This window comes from Perna viridis, chromosome 2 (assembly GCF_037379345.1).
Source record: "Perna viridis isolate PV_CMFRI_1.1 ecotype Kerala chromosome 2, ASM3737934v1, whole genome shotgun sequence".
Taxonomy (NCBI): Eukaryota; Metazoa; Mollusca; class Bivalvia; order Mytilida; family Mytilidae; genus Perna; species Perna viridis.
In genome coordinates this window covers 11,588,877-11,605,287 of record NC_142446.1, presented here as the reverse complement: position 1 = coordinate 11,605,287, position 16,411 = coordinate 11,588,877, and the positions used below count along the sequence as shown (strand labels likewise).

Here is a 16,411-nt window from a genome sequence, read left to right as displayed (position 1 = left end):
ATAAGAACTTGTTGCTATGAATTCTGGGTATTGCCAAGATAAACTACAATGGCGGCCACCGACAAGTTTTTGCGGTGTGCTGGAGACGCTAATGTGAAAATTGTATAATTGATCGCAGTTTTGGAAGACAATGAAAGACTAATCACGCCCTCTTCCAAGGATCTTATATTATCTGTCATTTTAAAGGACAGAGTTGATTCATATTGTCAGTATTGCAACAAACAGTCATTATTACTGATCGGTAAATTGTTTTCGGTTATTATTGTTTACAAACGTTTATCAGGCACTGTCTTGAATAAAAAAAGACCCCTTTGTATCTCGTAGATAAGTTATCATTTAATTTGCTAATCGCTATTAAAAATAAGCTTGCTACTAGTCCAAATAATTAGGCCATATAAAATTATACCTCCGTTTCCTGTTAATGTTACATGACCGAATCATGCCTTAACCCCCTGACTGGCTTATTTTCATATTAACAAACAACAGAAAGTTCCACTTAACAACACAACATTTTACAGATGGTAGTCAATTTTCAGTTCCTGCAAAGTCCTGGTGGTAAATGAGATTTTTTTGAAGTTGTGTTCTATTAAATTTGGGAAAAAATAAGTAAATAAAATAAAATCCTGACCTACAGTCCCTTTTTTCCCAGATATAATGGGAAACAGATCATGCCACAATGGGAGACTGCTTTTCATTTGTCAGATTAAGAAAAAATGCCTCAGCAAACACAATGATTATCTAGACTGGCATACTGCTAAAAGGTAGTCTTACACTTACAGCAACAAATAGTACGTGGGCTGAGATAACCCCCGTACACCCCTTACTCATAAACCAAAATATGATTTTCAGGTACCCTTATATCTCCCATTTACAAACCTTTTTATCGCCAAAAAATAAACTGAAGCATTTTGTATTTTTGGCTACTTTTTATACCTCATTGAGGCAAAAATCCATTTTTTATGCTGTTTGATTCTTTGGACTTCTTCTTTCTACAAAAGGAAGTAAACCGACATGTATATGTATCAACATGTGACCCAATGTCTCAGCTTTACAATAGTACCAAGAAAGCTATGGTAACACTTAGGATTTGGGGTAAAATGAAAAAAATGTACCCCAACCCCCATGGAAAAAAATCGCTTAAATTGATATATTTTTCAATGTCAAAACACCTAGAGTATTTATGCTTCAGTAAAAAATGGCTTATTTGGTATTTTCTATTAATTATTATCACAATTAATACTTCTGGGGTTCTTTTGATGAATTTTGGCGATTTTCGTAGTCAGAATTTATCAAGTAATGCAAATAGTGATATTTTTGATTTTTCTGTAAAAAGTCATATAAATTTGACTCTACAAGTTATTGCTCAAATTTGGTATCATTGGACAGATAATTCAATTTTATACATAAATAAACCACAAAAAAAGTAATTTTCAAGAAAGAATTTTCCCAAAATGTTAAAAATACTACCCCTACCCCTAGAAACTGGTCTCCGTATCAAACAGAATTCTCATTCACAGCATACTGATACCATACAACTCATATTTTAGGCATTCATAATTAAGATAATGATGCACCCAACATATATGTTCGATTCAGGTGCTTAGATTTTCTTTTTGGGGTTACAATTACTGGAAAATTGTAAAAAGAGGAATTTTCAGAATTTCTTCTATATCACTAGTTACATGTATTTCCTTTTTTCAGAATACCATAGATTTAACAAGCTTTTGTATGATACAGTACATTAATATGATGTCTTAGCTTCCAAATGATCCCAAGTAATAAATATTTGACTTTTTCAAGTCGTGAAAAATTGCCACCCCTACCCATGAAAAAAATACCTCAACATGAACTAAAAAGTTAATTTTTGGCATATCAAAGGTGTACAATAGACATGTTGGGTACTATTGTTTTAATTATTGATGTATCTAACATATCTTCTCATTTTAGGGGTGTATTTTTCAGTTTCAATGTGACAATAATGAGTTTTTCATAAAAAGAGGAATTTTCAGAATTTCACATTTCTTCCATTTCACCTAGAATTGGCTATTTTTTTCAAATATCATACTTCAAACAAGCTTTTGTATATTCAAATACAATTATATAGTGTCTTAGCTTTGTAATGAGCCTGAGTAATAAATATTTGAACATTTCCAAGTCCAATTAGGTGAAAAATTGCCACTCCACCCTTGAAAAGAATACCTCAACATGAGCAAAAATGTTAATTTTTAGCATATGATTGATGTAAAAAAGACATGTGGGGTACTTGTGTTTTATATGTTGATATATTCAACATGTCCTTTCATTTCCGACACATATTTTTGAGTATTTTTAAATACTAATCAATGTCAATAGAAAATACATGTGAAAATGTGTATTCATGACTGAGGAGCCTGATGGGTTATTTTCGTTCTTCGTGATCGGCATATTTTTGCTATTGTGATCCGTTTTTCTACAGATTTATTTTTTGTGATTCATGATGAAAGCATTGTTCGTGAATCGCTTTCATTGGAGTTTTGTGTTTGTTCTTCATGATTTAGACATATAATTCATTCTAATTATTTTTTTTTTCCATTACCGAAATAAAGAGTTTCATTGAGTTGTCTTTCTTAGCTCAAAAAGTTGAAGTGGCGTGATAGTTTTAAAAGTGCAATTAGAGCCTGGGAGAATTCAACACGTAAACAAGTAATAAGCAAGTAGTGTATTTGATTGCAGCTTAATTGAACCTAGCTGCGAAATCGTAGCTCTTGATCTTTTTTTTTTTTTTATTTTGCAATCTAACGTTAAGAAAATACAAACAAAATAGTTAGAGCTACGTTTGGCAGCTAAATTGAGCCAATCTACAACACAAACAACCAGCCTCTGAATCTCTGTTATCGATATTGATTGGGGATACTCTTTTTATATTTTCATAATCCATGGTCATGGAAATTTATTTTCTGTGAATCGTGATAGACAAAAAAATAAACTCGTGAATCACAATGAGACCCCCCCCCCCACCATCAGGCCCCTCATGAGTGTAATACTAAAGTATACACATAAATTATGTTCTGTCCTAAGCTATTCAGAGCCTAGGACTTTTAAAAAAAAATGTATGTAATTGATATCTAAACTTTTTTCTAAGTTTATTAAAAATAGGAAATGCAACACATATACTAACCTTTTTATTTTGCTAATAGACCCTTTTGCGCTAATTGTAGACTACTTGATGAACATGCGCAGAGCATGCTCAATACACCCTTCCGCGAGGAATATTCTTTTGTTCCACCCAAGCCCTCGCAGAAGTGTATACTGAGCATGCTCAATAACTTACCACAAAAGGGTTTATTAATGTTGTAGACCTGGGGTAAGGGAGGTAATCCAGATAGAAAGGTTTCCAGGTCACTATAATGTTTGAACGACTCCTGGTATTCAAGCTTCAAAGTGATACTGGTGTGAAAGGGAAGTTCAGGTCTCACTAACCACTTCCGGGTCAAATGGCCTCCCCTATGTAGTACCAAAAACATACTGAACCTAGATCTATGCATTGTAAGTGCATTATTTGTGTGTATTCTGATCAAAAGTAGTCAAAAAGTAGCTGAGAATGTGTACTTTAAAATCATATTTGAATTTTACTACAAAAGTGTATGAATATTGTTTACATGGGTGAGTAATTTGCCTCCATGCTGTCAGTTAGCAGAAAAGGTAAAAATGTGGATTTTCAGTATTATTTATTCAAGTAGATTTTTTGAAGAATTTCTACAATCATCGTACCATTAGCATATAAATGATTTTGAAAGCCTTATTTTCCAAGCTTCACAATGGTATGCAACTTTAAGTTGTCAATTGTTCTGGGAATTTACAGTGAAACTTTGAAAATTACTTGTTTAACATGTTAAGTAATGGAAACATTAGAAGTGGTTAGTGAGACCATATGATAAATTATGGCATATTTCAGAGAAATGCACAATTTGATGAAAATTGCCTTTCCTGGTCATTATTTCCATTTTCACATGATATCAGTACAGTGATATTGGTAATCTGGCTATGGTTAAAGAGGTGCATTGTGCAAGGTATTATAAAAAACAACATAGCAACAAGATTTTTATCAGTAAAACTGACTTGTAACTTGACATCATTCCATAAGTACCTACCGTCACTGCTTGGGATATTAAAAGTACTCAAATGATCATACAGCACAGACTAAGAATCACACGGTGATGAAATAAGCATGATATTAATCGTTGAAATCTGTCCTTTTTCATAATGATAAATGATATTACCAGTAAGCACTACAACTTCTTGAATTATCATAGATATCAAATAGGAGTCAGTATTTCGGGTATTCCAAGGCCAAGCCCAAGCTCAGCTTCCCCGAGCTGAAAATGATTATTGCCGATATCTTTTTTAAATTGAGATGAATTTTAAAAATTTTTAAAGAAATGTCTTTTGAGTACAATATAAATATATTGACATGTTCAATATAATACAATAAAAATTTTGCTTTCAAGTATCGAAGAAAATGTGTTTCAAAATAAGTATTTTACGTATTCCGTCTTGGGAAAAGGAGGTAACGCAATTTTAGAAGGAAATAAGACATCCTAATTTGATGCATGTATTAGGTAACCTAAAAATATTGAATACTTACATGATTTTAGCCATGAATTTGACTGATAAAGATTTTTTTCTATGCTTTACCTTAAGATAATTTAAACATTTAAAATTACTACATGGTGATCTTTCCTAAAATTTTGTTTATGGTTTTGTATCTGAATTATCCATATATTATCATTTTTGTATCATATTAAATCATATATGCATATATCCTTTCAAGTAAATTTAACTTGATGTTCTGTAAAATGTGACCCTTAGATACCAGATATGGTACAGTTTGGCCAGTTATTCAGATTTCTAAAAATAGCAATTTTGAGTACTTGTTGTTCTATTGTTCAAAATTCACACTGTGAAATTTCTTTAAAAAATGTTAGAAGATGTACTACAGTTAGAGTGATATTATGTACAAATTTAAAAAAAAAATGAATTATGGGAAAATTTGGGGTACACCAGGTCTACTACCTTAAATTAAAAGGATAAGTTTAGATTCAGAATATAACAGTGATTAATTTTTCCTTCAGATTCCAGATATCTCTTACAGTTTTTCAGTATTGGGATCTAAGGCAAATGTCTTTGATATGTACCCTTTAAGCAGAACTTATTTCACCTTTAATCGAATTTCGAAACCTCTGCAATATTGTATCCAAACCAGTTGTTGAGTCCATAATGAACTGTAAGTTTCTAGGCTTAAATGTATCAAAAACTAATATTGTGTCCACACGCCAATGTCAACAGAGTTCTACATGCTGCTGTCATATCATGCTGTGCTCTGCAAAACAATTTATTGATATCTTTTGTACATATCAAATGCAAATGAAGCTTCATTATGATATCTTATAAACTCCCCTATCAGTCTATCAGTTGACTTTTTAATTCTGATATATAGACATAAATTATTGTTATTCCATCAGTTGTATTGCTTTCTATTATTTATATACACTTACCGGTAAATACAAATGTATTTAGTTCCAAATATTACTTGTATATTAATATGACTTGTTAGAAGTTTTTACAAACTTAAAGTGTGAACACCAATATGAGATGCAACTTAGTTTTAATGTGTAACACAGCTTAAATTTAAAGTGTATCATTTATAAAATTCAATAACCAGATATATTGCAGTATTAGGAACTGGCCATGGAGGCTCCTTTGCTACCATTTTACCAACATATCAAATATGTGTTAATCATATACTTTGTTGTTGTGCTTGTAGGATATAACACAGAACTATGGCTGATATCAGGGGTGAATCACAAGCTAGTTACATAAGCCAATCTCAGTACTCTGAATCAACTGTTATCAATCAGGATCTCGGTGATCCAGATATATTTCAGACTGACCGTGATGGGAGCCTAACTCCAAAAAATGGCCAACATCAAACCAAAGTAGTTACATTTGCTCCTGGTCACACTTTGACAAAAGCTAAAACTATTGAAGAATTGACATTAGAATCTTCAAGGCAAATTAAACATGGCAAAGCTGCTCATCTCATGGCAAGATTGATTGATAAACCTGAAAACTCTCAGGTGCTGCGAATGGTAAAAGGAGTAGCTACACAATCACAGGTAAGTTTTTTTATTGGTGAAGAAATATTTTTCATACTCAATGCATGTTAATGAATGATATTCCTATTATCAGTTATTAATTGAAAAAAATGAAAAAAAAACAACTTATGTTTGGATATTTGAAGGTCACAAAGTAAGTTCATTGGTGGCATATCAGATATTAACTCATCAAATCAATATTGTTGACTGACTACAAATTTTTGACCAAGGTGAATTTATCAACTTCATTTTTTGTTATTACTAACAGATAATCTTCAACAAATTATAGATAATTCCCATGTCTACTTCCATTGTCGCACAAAGAATTACTTGCATAAAGAAATTAAAAAAATAACTCTGGGCACCCACACACACTGAGAATGAAATCAATCATGTCATTCATATTATTTACAAAACTCTATATACTAAAGACTCTCAGTGTCAACATACTAAGTAAATGGTTATATGGCTTTTTAGAAAATATTAACTTATGTAATTATATGACTATTTTTTTGTCTCCCCTGCATTCATTGTCATGCTAATGCAAATTTGTTTTTTTTATGCCCCTGTCTTAAAGTGTCAGTTCATATGTATATCCCATAAAATTTCTTCACAAGAATCTGGGCAACCCAACATAAGGCAGATTTTAAGTTTGATATGAAGCTTCAGCTTTTTTAGCTTGATGGATTATAGGGTGTATCAGCTTTTCAGCTTGATGGGTTATAGGATGTATCTGCTTTTCAGCTTGATGGTTTATATGATGTATAAACTTTCCAGCTTGATGTGTTGTAGGGTGTATCAGTTTTTTATTGTAATGGATTGTAGGGTGTATCAGCTTTTGAGCTTGATGGATTGTAGAATATCTACTTCTCAGCTTGATGGGTTGTATGGTTTATCAGCTTTTCAGCTTGATGTGTTGTAGGGTGTATCAGCTTTTAAAACTTGATGGATTGTAGGGTTTATCAACTTTTCAGCTTGATTGGTTTTTGGGTATATCAGCTTTTGGGGCTTGATGCATTGTAGGGTATATCAGCTTTTCAGCTTGATGGGTTTAGGGTGTTTTTCAGCTCTTTATCTACTTCCTTATAATTGCAACAACACTTTTGTTGCTTTTTAGTATTTCACAATTTTTTGTGTGCTTAAACTTTATCATGACTTCATGTGAACGATTTGAAATTTGGCTTCATGGATTGTATGTTAAATTATTTAGCTTGCTCATGCCTTAACTTTCTGTTTGCTGTTATGTTTAAGGTATCATGATTTTTTGTTGCTCAGATATTACCAATCCAATATGGCAATAATTTGAAATTGATTGGAAAATTCATTGGAAAGCTTTGAAATCTAGTATGAAGCTTCAGTATGGTTGATGGTATTTTGAGTGGGACTTTTAACTGACTGCCACATCCACCTCCTGTTCAATGGTCCTTTGAATATAAGAAGTTAGGGATATAATCGTATAAACACATTCTTTTTTTTTCTACTGCTTTAATGCAATAAACATTTAATGTACCAGTAAATATAAAGAATTCTGTGGTACTAATTGAGTGAATGAATTTATTTGGACCAATAATTAAGTTCTTTTTCTCATTTTGTATAGAATTCAATGGGACCTCGACCACCATCTGGAAAATCAGAACAGATTCCCTCAAGTTTTAGGACTACAATGTTTAAAAGAGATTATGAAAAAAGACAACATCAAATTAAAGCTAAAAACCAGAAAACAGATGATAAAACATTACTTACAGTTGGAATGTAAGTACTAATTATTTTGGAGATAATGATAAGCTTTTTCCCTTTGTTCTTTGGAATAAAGTATATTCAAAGTAATTTCTTGACTCTGGGACAGCATATGACATTTGTAGCACACTCTAGATATTGCACTCATCTCTTTCACAAGTGGAAAATGAATTATAAAACAGTGCTGCAAAATACATGTATAGTGTAGTAAACAACCAACTTAAATCATTTTCAGTGATATACATGTAAAGTTTCTCTTATCTTATATTCTTGATTTAAATAATATCATTAAGTACATGTAATTAACATGGGAAAAGGAAATCAGCTCTATTGATATTTAGATTTAAACTTTGATCATAGTAAAGCCAAAGGATTAAAGGAATTTTACTTTTTTTAGTTAAACTCTTGCATTTGCAAGAATTTTGCCTGGAAATTCTTGTGTCTCATTTGACAATGCTGATTCTATGAGATTAGACAGAACTTTAATTATGAATTACGTTTTGTATTTTCAAATGGATAATGTATATTGATAGCTAAGTTTAAAAGAATGAAAAAAAAACATTACATTGTTGCTTTTTAATACATGTTAAGTAATTGTGTGATCAAGAGTTTATGCCAATATACTTGTGAAATGTATGAATGTAAATATCCAAATACATATTCTACATAATGAAATGAATCTGGTTTTATGTACTAGAAATCCCAACTTTTTATGCGGTTGACTTTTTCTTATGGAGGAACTACAATTAATCATACAATCATACAATAATTAAATATACATTTAGTTGCAGTTCTCATTTGTTATATGTATTTTGTGTGACCTTCCAAATGAAACAAATAGGAAAAAATGACAAATTAAACTTACATCCAAATTTTGTATTAAACCTATTGGCATCAAAGTGACCTGAATAAAACTTCAACTTGAGATTATAAGCAGAATTTTATGCTAATTCTTAAGTTGATACATTGTTAAAGTTATGGCAATTTTTAAATGAGTACTATGATATTTTACTGTATTTTTCTTTTGCCCAAACTTCCTTGCAATGTTTTCATTATCAACGCTTATTCCTGAAGGCTCCATAAACCAGCACCTAAACCTATCCCAGTGACACCTATGACAATGGAGGATGGAGAAGAAGATAAAGAGGAGATAGAAGTCTTAGCTGAACTGGCTGAAATAATGGGTCCTGAGATGAGTACTACTGGTGTCAAATCTGGTAATGTCTTATTGAAAAAAATTATTTCAGACTGAAGTAACATCATTTTCTGTTTGACTACGCTTTTATCTCGACCATATGATTACTACGGTGGGGAGCAGTGGGTATATATTTTGACCATATGATTACTACGGTGGGGAGCAGTGGGTATATATTTTGACCATATGATTACTACGGTGGGGAGCAGGGGGTATATATCTTGACCATATGATTACTTAGGTGGGGAGCAATGAGTATGTATTTTGACCATATGATTACTACAGTGGGGAGCAGGGGTATGTATCTTGACCATATGATTACTACGGTGGGGAGCAGGGGGTATGTATTTTGACGATATGATTACTAAGATGGAGAGCAGGGGGTGTTCTTGAGTGAGTTTTACTATTTCTTTTGCACACTCTACAATTATCATCTTTCATTAGTACAGAATTATTCCTTATTAAAATCTTGACTCCTGTAAGTTTTTACGTCTTGAAGATCACAGTATGACATAAGTTTTAGGGAAAACTTTTGCTTTTCCCATTTTCGAATTTTCTAATTTATAAAAACTTTCCTCTTTATAACATTTTATTTACACCCCCCCCCCAAAAAAAAAAAAAAAAATGATAGTCTGAAATGTTCATATTTTTATCTTCCATCAGCTAGTCCACATTCATCACAGAGAATAGATTCAGGTATGGATGGTGAATTGAAACCATCATCAATAGAGCTTGCAGCAAGTGTGAATGAGTCTCCAACCAAGTCACCTTTCTCAGTAGCTAAAGATGATGATGATGATGAAATTATAAATAAGGATTTTCCTGATGAGATCCCGATTATTGACACACAACCAATGAAAGGAAGGCCTGTTTCAAGTACTACTTCTGGTTCCAGAGCAGAGAGAAAAGATTCAGCAAGGAAAAAAGAGTCGAATGTTGTACTGAACTATTTAAAGAAAAATAAATATGATGATACCGGTTTGTATAAATGATTTATTTCATAACCTTGCTTATGTTGTATGAAACATTGGTAAAATAAACTTCCTGAAGAGTTACTTTTTAAAGATACATGGCCAGAAACATCATAATATCTTAACAACCTCTTGATATTTTTGAAAAATAGCATGTCAGTTTATTAGTAGGCATACTTGACAAATTGAGAAGGAATCTCCCCCCCCCCAAAAAAAAAAAAATAATAATAATAAAACAAAAAAAACAATGAAAATTTGTTATGTCATAGTAAATTTGAGTCACTTTGGCAGCATATGAACAGTATCACAAAGCTATTGGATCAATCTGACAAAAGCCATATGAAAATATTTTTTTAAAGATGAAATTTAGATTTTTGTATTTTTTTAACATACAAAAAAGGAACTAGAATATTACCTATGAATTACTGATAAACAGATTATTAGGCAACTGTTTTTCCCAGGGTATCTCAGGCTTGCCCTAATGCATAAGATACCCTGTGATACAGCTAGTAACCAACAGCCTTATATTAAACAATGATACTAATAACTTATCTAATGTTTAATAGATGGTACAGAAATGGATGATGGTAAGCAGTCACTCTATAATGTTACATGATAACTGCATGCTGTATATTCTGTCATGGGTTATTTTCATGGGTGTAAATTTATCATCTTTTAAATGTATTTTAGATAAGGAAAATCAAATTGTTTTTTTTTTTATTAAATAATTTACTTTCTGCCTTATCTGCTTTAAAAGTAATAAAATCTTACACTGTGAAAAACTCATACTGTTTTGTCTTTGCATGAAATTAGGACTTTCAAAGTTAACTTCTTGGTTCTCAAGTCATAATTTATGAGGATTGACAGTGATATTGTTGGTCTATTTCAAAACTACCCCATTCTCTTTTGATCCTTAAATATGAGACATTTTTTTGAAATGGGAAAATTTGAAATTATGGTAAAACACCTCAAATTCATAATTCTTGAATTTAAAAGAGAAAGCAGGAAAAGTTATGTTCTATGCAGTCAATGGAAAAACTATATCCAGCCCTGTAAATTCTTCTTCAGAAACAATTGATATTGCATGGAATAATTTTTTAGCCATTTTTTGAAAAGTTGAGAAATAGTTTTTATTAGAAATAGCCTTATTTCAGAGATATTTTGAGGTAAACAGTATCACTGGTTAATGAAGAAGAGAGACATTTGTTATATTTTTTATGCATCAGAAAGTGTTGGTGGTATTTTTTACATTGTTCATAGCCAGAGAAAAAAGTGGGGTTTGTTTTTGTTTTCATTCTATGGGCATTGCAGTAAGAATTGGTAATGAGGTAAAATTAAAAGAAATGAGATAGGACCTTGAACCAAGAAATTATTTTTCTTTGGTCTTATTAAATTTTTTGAACGATTTGTCGTAAAATTATTTTTATATCACAACCCTCATATTTATGTTTATAAACTTACTTACTTTTAACTAATTATTTATAAACTTGTACATTAAAAAGTACAGAAATGCTTATAAGTTGTGTAGATACATTCCATGAAAAATGTGGTTATTAAAATTCAAATTAATGAGAAGCCTTAAACTTGCAGCATTCAATGTCATTTTTATTAGGCATTAACTTTTTGAAAACTTACTGACTTCTGATGGACCATTCAGAAAGCAGAAAAACACAATGAATTGAATAAGATTGCAGTAAGATGAAAATAAAATATCAAAAGGAATGTGATTGATTTAAAGATGTGTCCTACAATGGCCTCTTTGATGTCTACTTCCAATGATGGCCATTGATACCAAATCTATAAACTTAATCAAATCTTTTATGCTGCATGATCAAAGTGAGTTCGTATTGTTTTATGTTAAAAATCTGCATTTTATTAGTGGAATATCAATAAGATATCGAGGAATATTTTACAGGAACAATGAAGTCATGTATATTGGTATATAACAAATAGTATTTTGGATTTTAGTTCCCGAGAACGATGATGTCCTTTATAACATACAAAAACTGAGGAGTAGTATTGGTTGGCACACTGAGCTTCCTAGACATGGTCCAGGTTGTAGGAAGGATATGGAGAGCATATCTGATATACCAGAAGACATACAGGTATGTCATATAATAACTGTCAACTGCTAAACTGAAATAGGGTTAGTTTTTTAAGGAAGAAAATACATGTATGATAAAAGTTATTCACAAATTTTCTGAGGTTGGGTTTGTTAGATAATGAGTCATATTTTGTACAGGTCCAGAAGAAGATAATGCAGGATGATGGTGAATTCCTTTACTGTTTACCAAGAGACAGGAGAAATAAGAGAGCCCGCTACATGCCATATGACTTACAGGTTGTTTCAGCAAATGAAGCACGATGTCAGCCAGTTTACTGGACAATAAGTGCTTCCTATGTCACCAGGGTAAGATATTTGAACAATGATATTAAAATCTTAATTTTATCATCTTAAATGCAGAAATAATGTAAACCACTCATTACTGAAGATGAATCTGTTAATAATATCTGGGCAAATCCACTTCCTGTTTAATTAATACAGGTGTGTCATTACTTCAGTAAAGGTTCACAATGCATCGTTCTATTGTTGCCAGTATTTCTATTAGCAATACTTTCAGAAATTGCTTTCATATACCAAGGTTTTAAAAAATTGAACTGTGTTATCAACATATTTGATTAATGAATTCATGACTTGTTTATATTATGTCAGTGTACTCAGAAGATGGATGGACTAGAAGAATCCAGTAATACTCCAGTATTGTGGTGGTTGTGGGAGAGAAGATTGTTTTATATGATTCATCAGCTACCTGTATTTGTACAGTTTAGGTTGGTACTATCATTGTGAATACTTGATCATAATATGTAGTATTTTCAAATTTCTGTATGCAGTTATCTAGACTGTTATCAAGATAAATAAAATATCACCATAAATGAATTCATTTGATAACTGGTGGCTAAACTGTTAATGGCTTGGGAAAATTCTACTGAAAACATGAAACAAATTCTTACTGAATTTGTTTTACAAGATAATTACTTGTCAGCTGGTACTGCTGTATGACTAAATAGAACATTAAACTTCTACAAAGAAAATCTGAGATGAGAGTTAAATTTATAAATTCTTTTTTAATTCATTAACACTTGGTTTATATTATAACAGTCAGTCAGGCTGTTGGTTCTATTGTTTATCAGTTGATTCTTATGTCAGTCAATCAGCCTGTTGGTTTTTTGTTTATCAATGGATCCTTTTGTCAGTCAGTAAGTCAGCCAATTGGTTCTATTGTTTATAAGTTGATCCTCATGTCAGTCAGTCAGCCTGTTGGTTCCATTGTTTATCAGTTGATCCTTATGTATGTCAGTCAGTCTGATTGTTCCATTGTTTATCAGTTGATCATTATGTCTTTCAGTCAGCCTGTTGTTCTATTGTTTATCAGATAATTTTTATGTCAGTCAGTCAGCCTGTTGTTTCTATTGTTTATCAGTTGATCCTTATGTCAGTCTATTAGTATTAAATGGTAGGGTTAGAAACCTGCTAATTTCATGAATTGTAGCTATTGAACAATTTTTAGGCTATTTACCAAAGCTTTAAAGCACTCCCCTTCAGGGACTGACTGGAGGATTTCTTTTTGGTAGCCAACCACACAAAAAATGGTCTATTTTTTGTTTTTGTTTTTTGTTGCTGTAAGGCTTTCAAGTCAAATTAGCCAAAAAGAAATTGCTGATAAATCACTGGCATAAGCCCTTTACAAGTCCTAGATAGGGGATGTTTAAAAGCAGGAACATCAAAAGGTGTCATTATGAAGAGTAAACCAGTTGCAAATGATGATATTTTACTATAGTACCTATGTAGGCAGTATTGTAGTACCTATGTAGGCTTTACTATAGTACATATGTAGGTTTTACTATAGTACCTATGTAGGCTTTACTATATTACCTATGTAGGCTTTACTATAGTACATATGTAGGTTTTACTATAGTACCTATGTAGGCTTTACTATATTACCTATATAGGCTTTACTATAGTACATATGTAGGCTTTACTATAGTACATATGTAGGCAGTATTGTAGTACCTGTGTAGGCTGTATTGTAGTACCAATGTAGGCTGTATTGTAGTACCTATGTAGGCTGTATTGTAGTACCTATGTAAGCTTTACTATAGTACATATGTAGGCAGTATTGTAGTACATATGTAGGCTGTATTGTAGTACCTATGTAGGCTTTACTATATTACCTATGTAAGCTGTATTGTAGTACTTATGTAGGCTGTTTTGTAGTACCTATGTAGGCTTTATTATAGTACTTATGTAGGCTTTACTATAGTACCTATGTAGGCTGTATTGTAGTACCTATGTAGACTTTACTATAGTACCTATGTAGGCTATATTGTAGTACCAATGTAGGCTGTATTGTAGTACCTATGTAGTCTGTATTGTAATACCTATGTAGTCTTTACTGTAGTACCTATGTAGGCTGTATTGTAGTACTTATGTAGGTTTTTTTTTGTAGTACCTATGTAGGCTTTACTATAGTACCTATGTAGGTTGTATTGTAGTACTTTTGTAGGCTGTTTTGTAGTACCTATATAGGCTTTACTATAGTACCTATGTAGGCTGCACTATATGTTCTATATTTTATTTTTCAGAAAATGGAAGACTTTTAAACAGTGGAAAAGGAACGTTAGATTACAGAAGAAGTCGGGTAGCAAGTATGTATCTTGTGAACTAGTGTATTTAGACACATTCAAAACCTTGAATGTCCCTCTCCACCAGTAGAAAATATTTCCTAGATGCCTGTTTTCATTTGGTTAAGTCTGTGATTCTCATGTATCTTTAAGTTTTCGTGATAGATGTGTTGTTTCATTTGTTATATGATTTTTTAATTATTTCTTTATAAAGAACATTTAAATATTCAGAGTTTGCTTAATAAACTTATGGAAAAAATAAAAAAGTCTGATTGAACACAATAAATGTCTTCACTGTCTTTTACTTGTAAACAAAAATTGTCGTTTATTTTTTTCTTTGAGGACAGTAATTTTAATCAAATAACATTTTACTTTGCAGAAATACCATGTATAAACAGTTATTTGTAGCCAATGAAGTTCTACAGGGGTGTTTGATACATGTTAGGAGTTTATTGGAGGCTGCCAGCAGTAGTAGAGATGGTTTAGGTGATGCTGATAGTGGTATATGTCTGGTTGTATTGGACAAAACTGCTACTCTTACTTTAGAGGAATTCAAGTTAATACAGGCTAATCAGGCTCAGAATGCTGTTGATCAACTACAGACATTAAGAAATAAAATTATTGATATTGTATGGGAATCATGTGCTGTAAGTTGATAGTTATAGGTAGTTTTCTCAATCTGTTTTAATATGTACTTGGTTACAAATAATATCAAATTCGCTAGTTTTTTTTTGCTCTCCTTTGGGTCCACACGAGTAATTGCCATCACTTTTCTTTGTCATCATCTGTCATTGTTAAAATTTTCTCCTCTGAAGTTACTCAGTGGATTATCCCAAAATTTGGACACTAGCATCATTGGCGCATCTAATTTAAAATGGTTTTGACTATAATACTCTGCTACAATTACTACTATTACACCACAGGGGTCAAGTCACCAATTTCTATATATATTTAAAAAATGATTCTGGAAAAAAATGGGACATCCTTCATTACCTGATGAGATTTATAATTTCTCTATTTGTTCATAGTTCTATGACAAATCCTGTCCTTATTAAAGTCATTTCGCTTAAAATACCAAAAAATGAGGATTTTTGTGGTTTTAGCTGATAGCTTGAAGTCTCAAATAGATAAAAAGAAACTTTCAATTGGTAAAATGAGCCTTATGACAAAGTTATGGTACTATGGCTTGAAGTTGCAGCTCTTTATATGAATAATTTGCCTTTGAAAGCCCCAGAATGATTTTTTTACCAGAGTCAGGCTCTCTATAGCCTCCAATTTCCATTACTTTGTTACTAAGAAAATAAAATTTAGATTTTTTAGAAATAGTGGAAATTAATATTACTGATATTTATTGCATTCTTATACTGTTCCTTTGATAATTTTGTGAAGACTGTAGCGGAGATGGAAGGAATAACTCATGGTATACGAGCAGAGGGAACAAAAAAAGTTCACATTCAAGCACCACAAGAGCCTAAAAAACTAGACAGTAAGGCCAAACTCCAGAAAAAGTTTGGTATCAAATCTCTTGAAGAGAAGAAGAAAGAAGAAAAAAGTAAGTTATGGTTGAACAATTTTGTTTTATATTTATACTGGTAAGTATTGGCAGTGTAAAATGTACTTATTTGTCATTTGCATACTTTGAACTAGAATTGTTTTCAAACACTTAAAATCAGATTGCAGTTTTTCAATCC

The 16,411-nt window shown here is 31.7% G+C and overlaps 1 protein-coding gene across 1 annotated transcript in view; it reads left to right on the top strand.

Annotated features, from left to right (window-relative positions):
• Positions 1-42: 42 nt before the first annotated feature.
• LOC148623632 (dynein axonemal heavy chain 6-like) overlaps positions 43-16,411 on the top strand; it is a 115,513-nt gene continuing 99,144 nt past the window's right edge. Inside the window, exons 1-12 of the mRNA XM_088565584.1 lie at positions 43-241; positions 5,804-6,155; positions 7,732-7,886; positions 8,946-9,088; positions 9,730-10,044; positions 10,604-10,624; positions 12,006-12,142; positions 12,280-12,447; positions 12,751-12,866; positions 14,682-14,744; positions 15,100-15,367; positions 16,110-16,272. Coding sequence (XP_088421710.1) covers positions 5,820-6,155; positions 7,732-7,886; positions 8,946-9,088; positions 9,730-10,044; positions 10,604-10,624; positions 12,006-12,142; positions 12,280-12,447; positions 12,751-12,866; positions 14,682-14,744; positions 15,100-15,367; positions 16,110-16,272 — 1,885 coding nt within the window. The 5' untranslated portion in view covers positions 43-241; positions 5,804-5,819. The remainder of the gene's footprint in view (positions 242-5,803; positions 6,156-7,731; positions 7,887-8,945; positions 9,089-9,729; positions 10,045-10,603; positions 10,625-12,005; positions 12,143-12,279; positions 12,448-12,750; positions 12,867-14,681; positions 14,745-15,099; positions 15,368-16,109; positions 16,273-16,411) is intronic.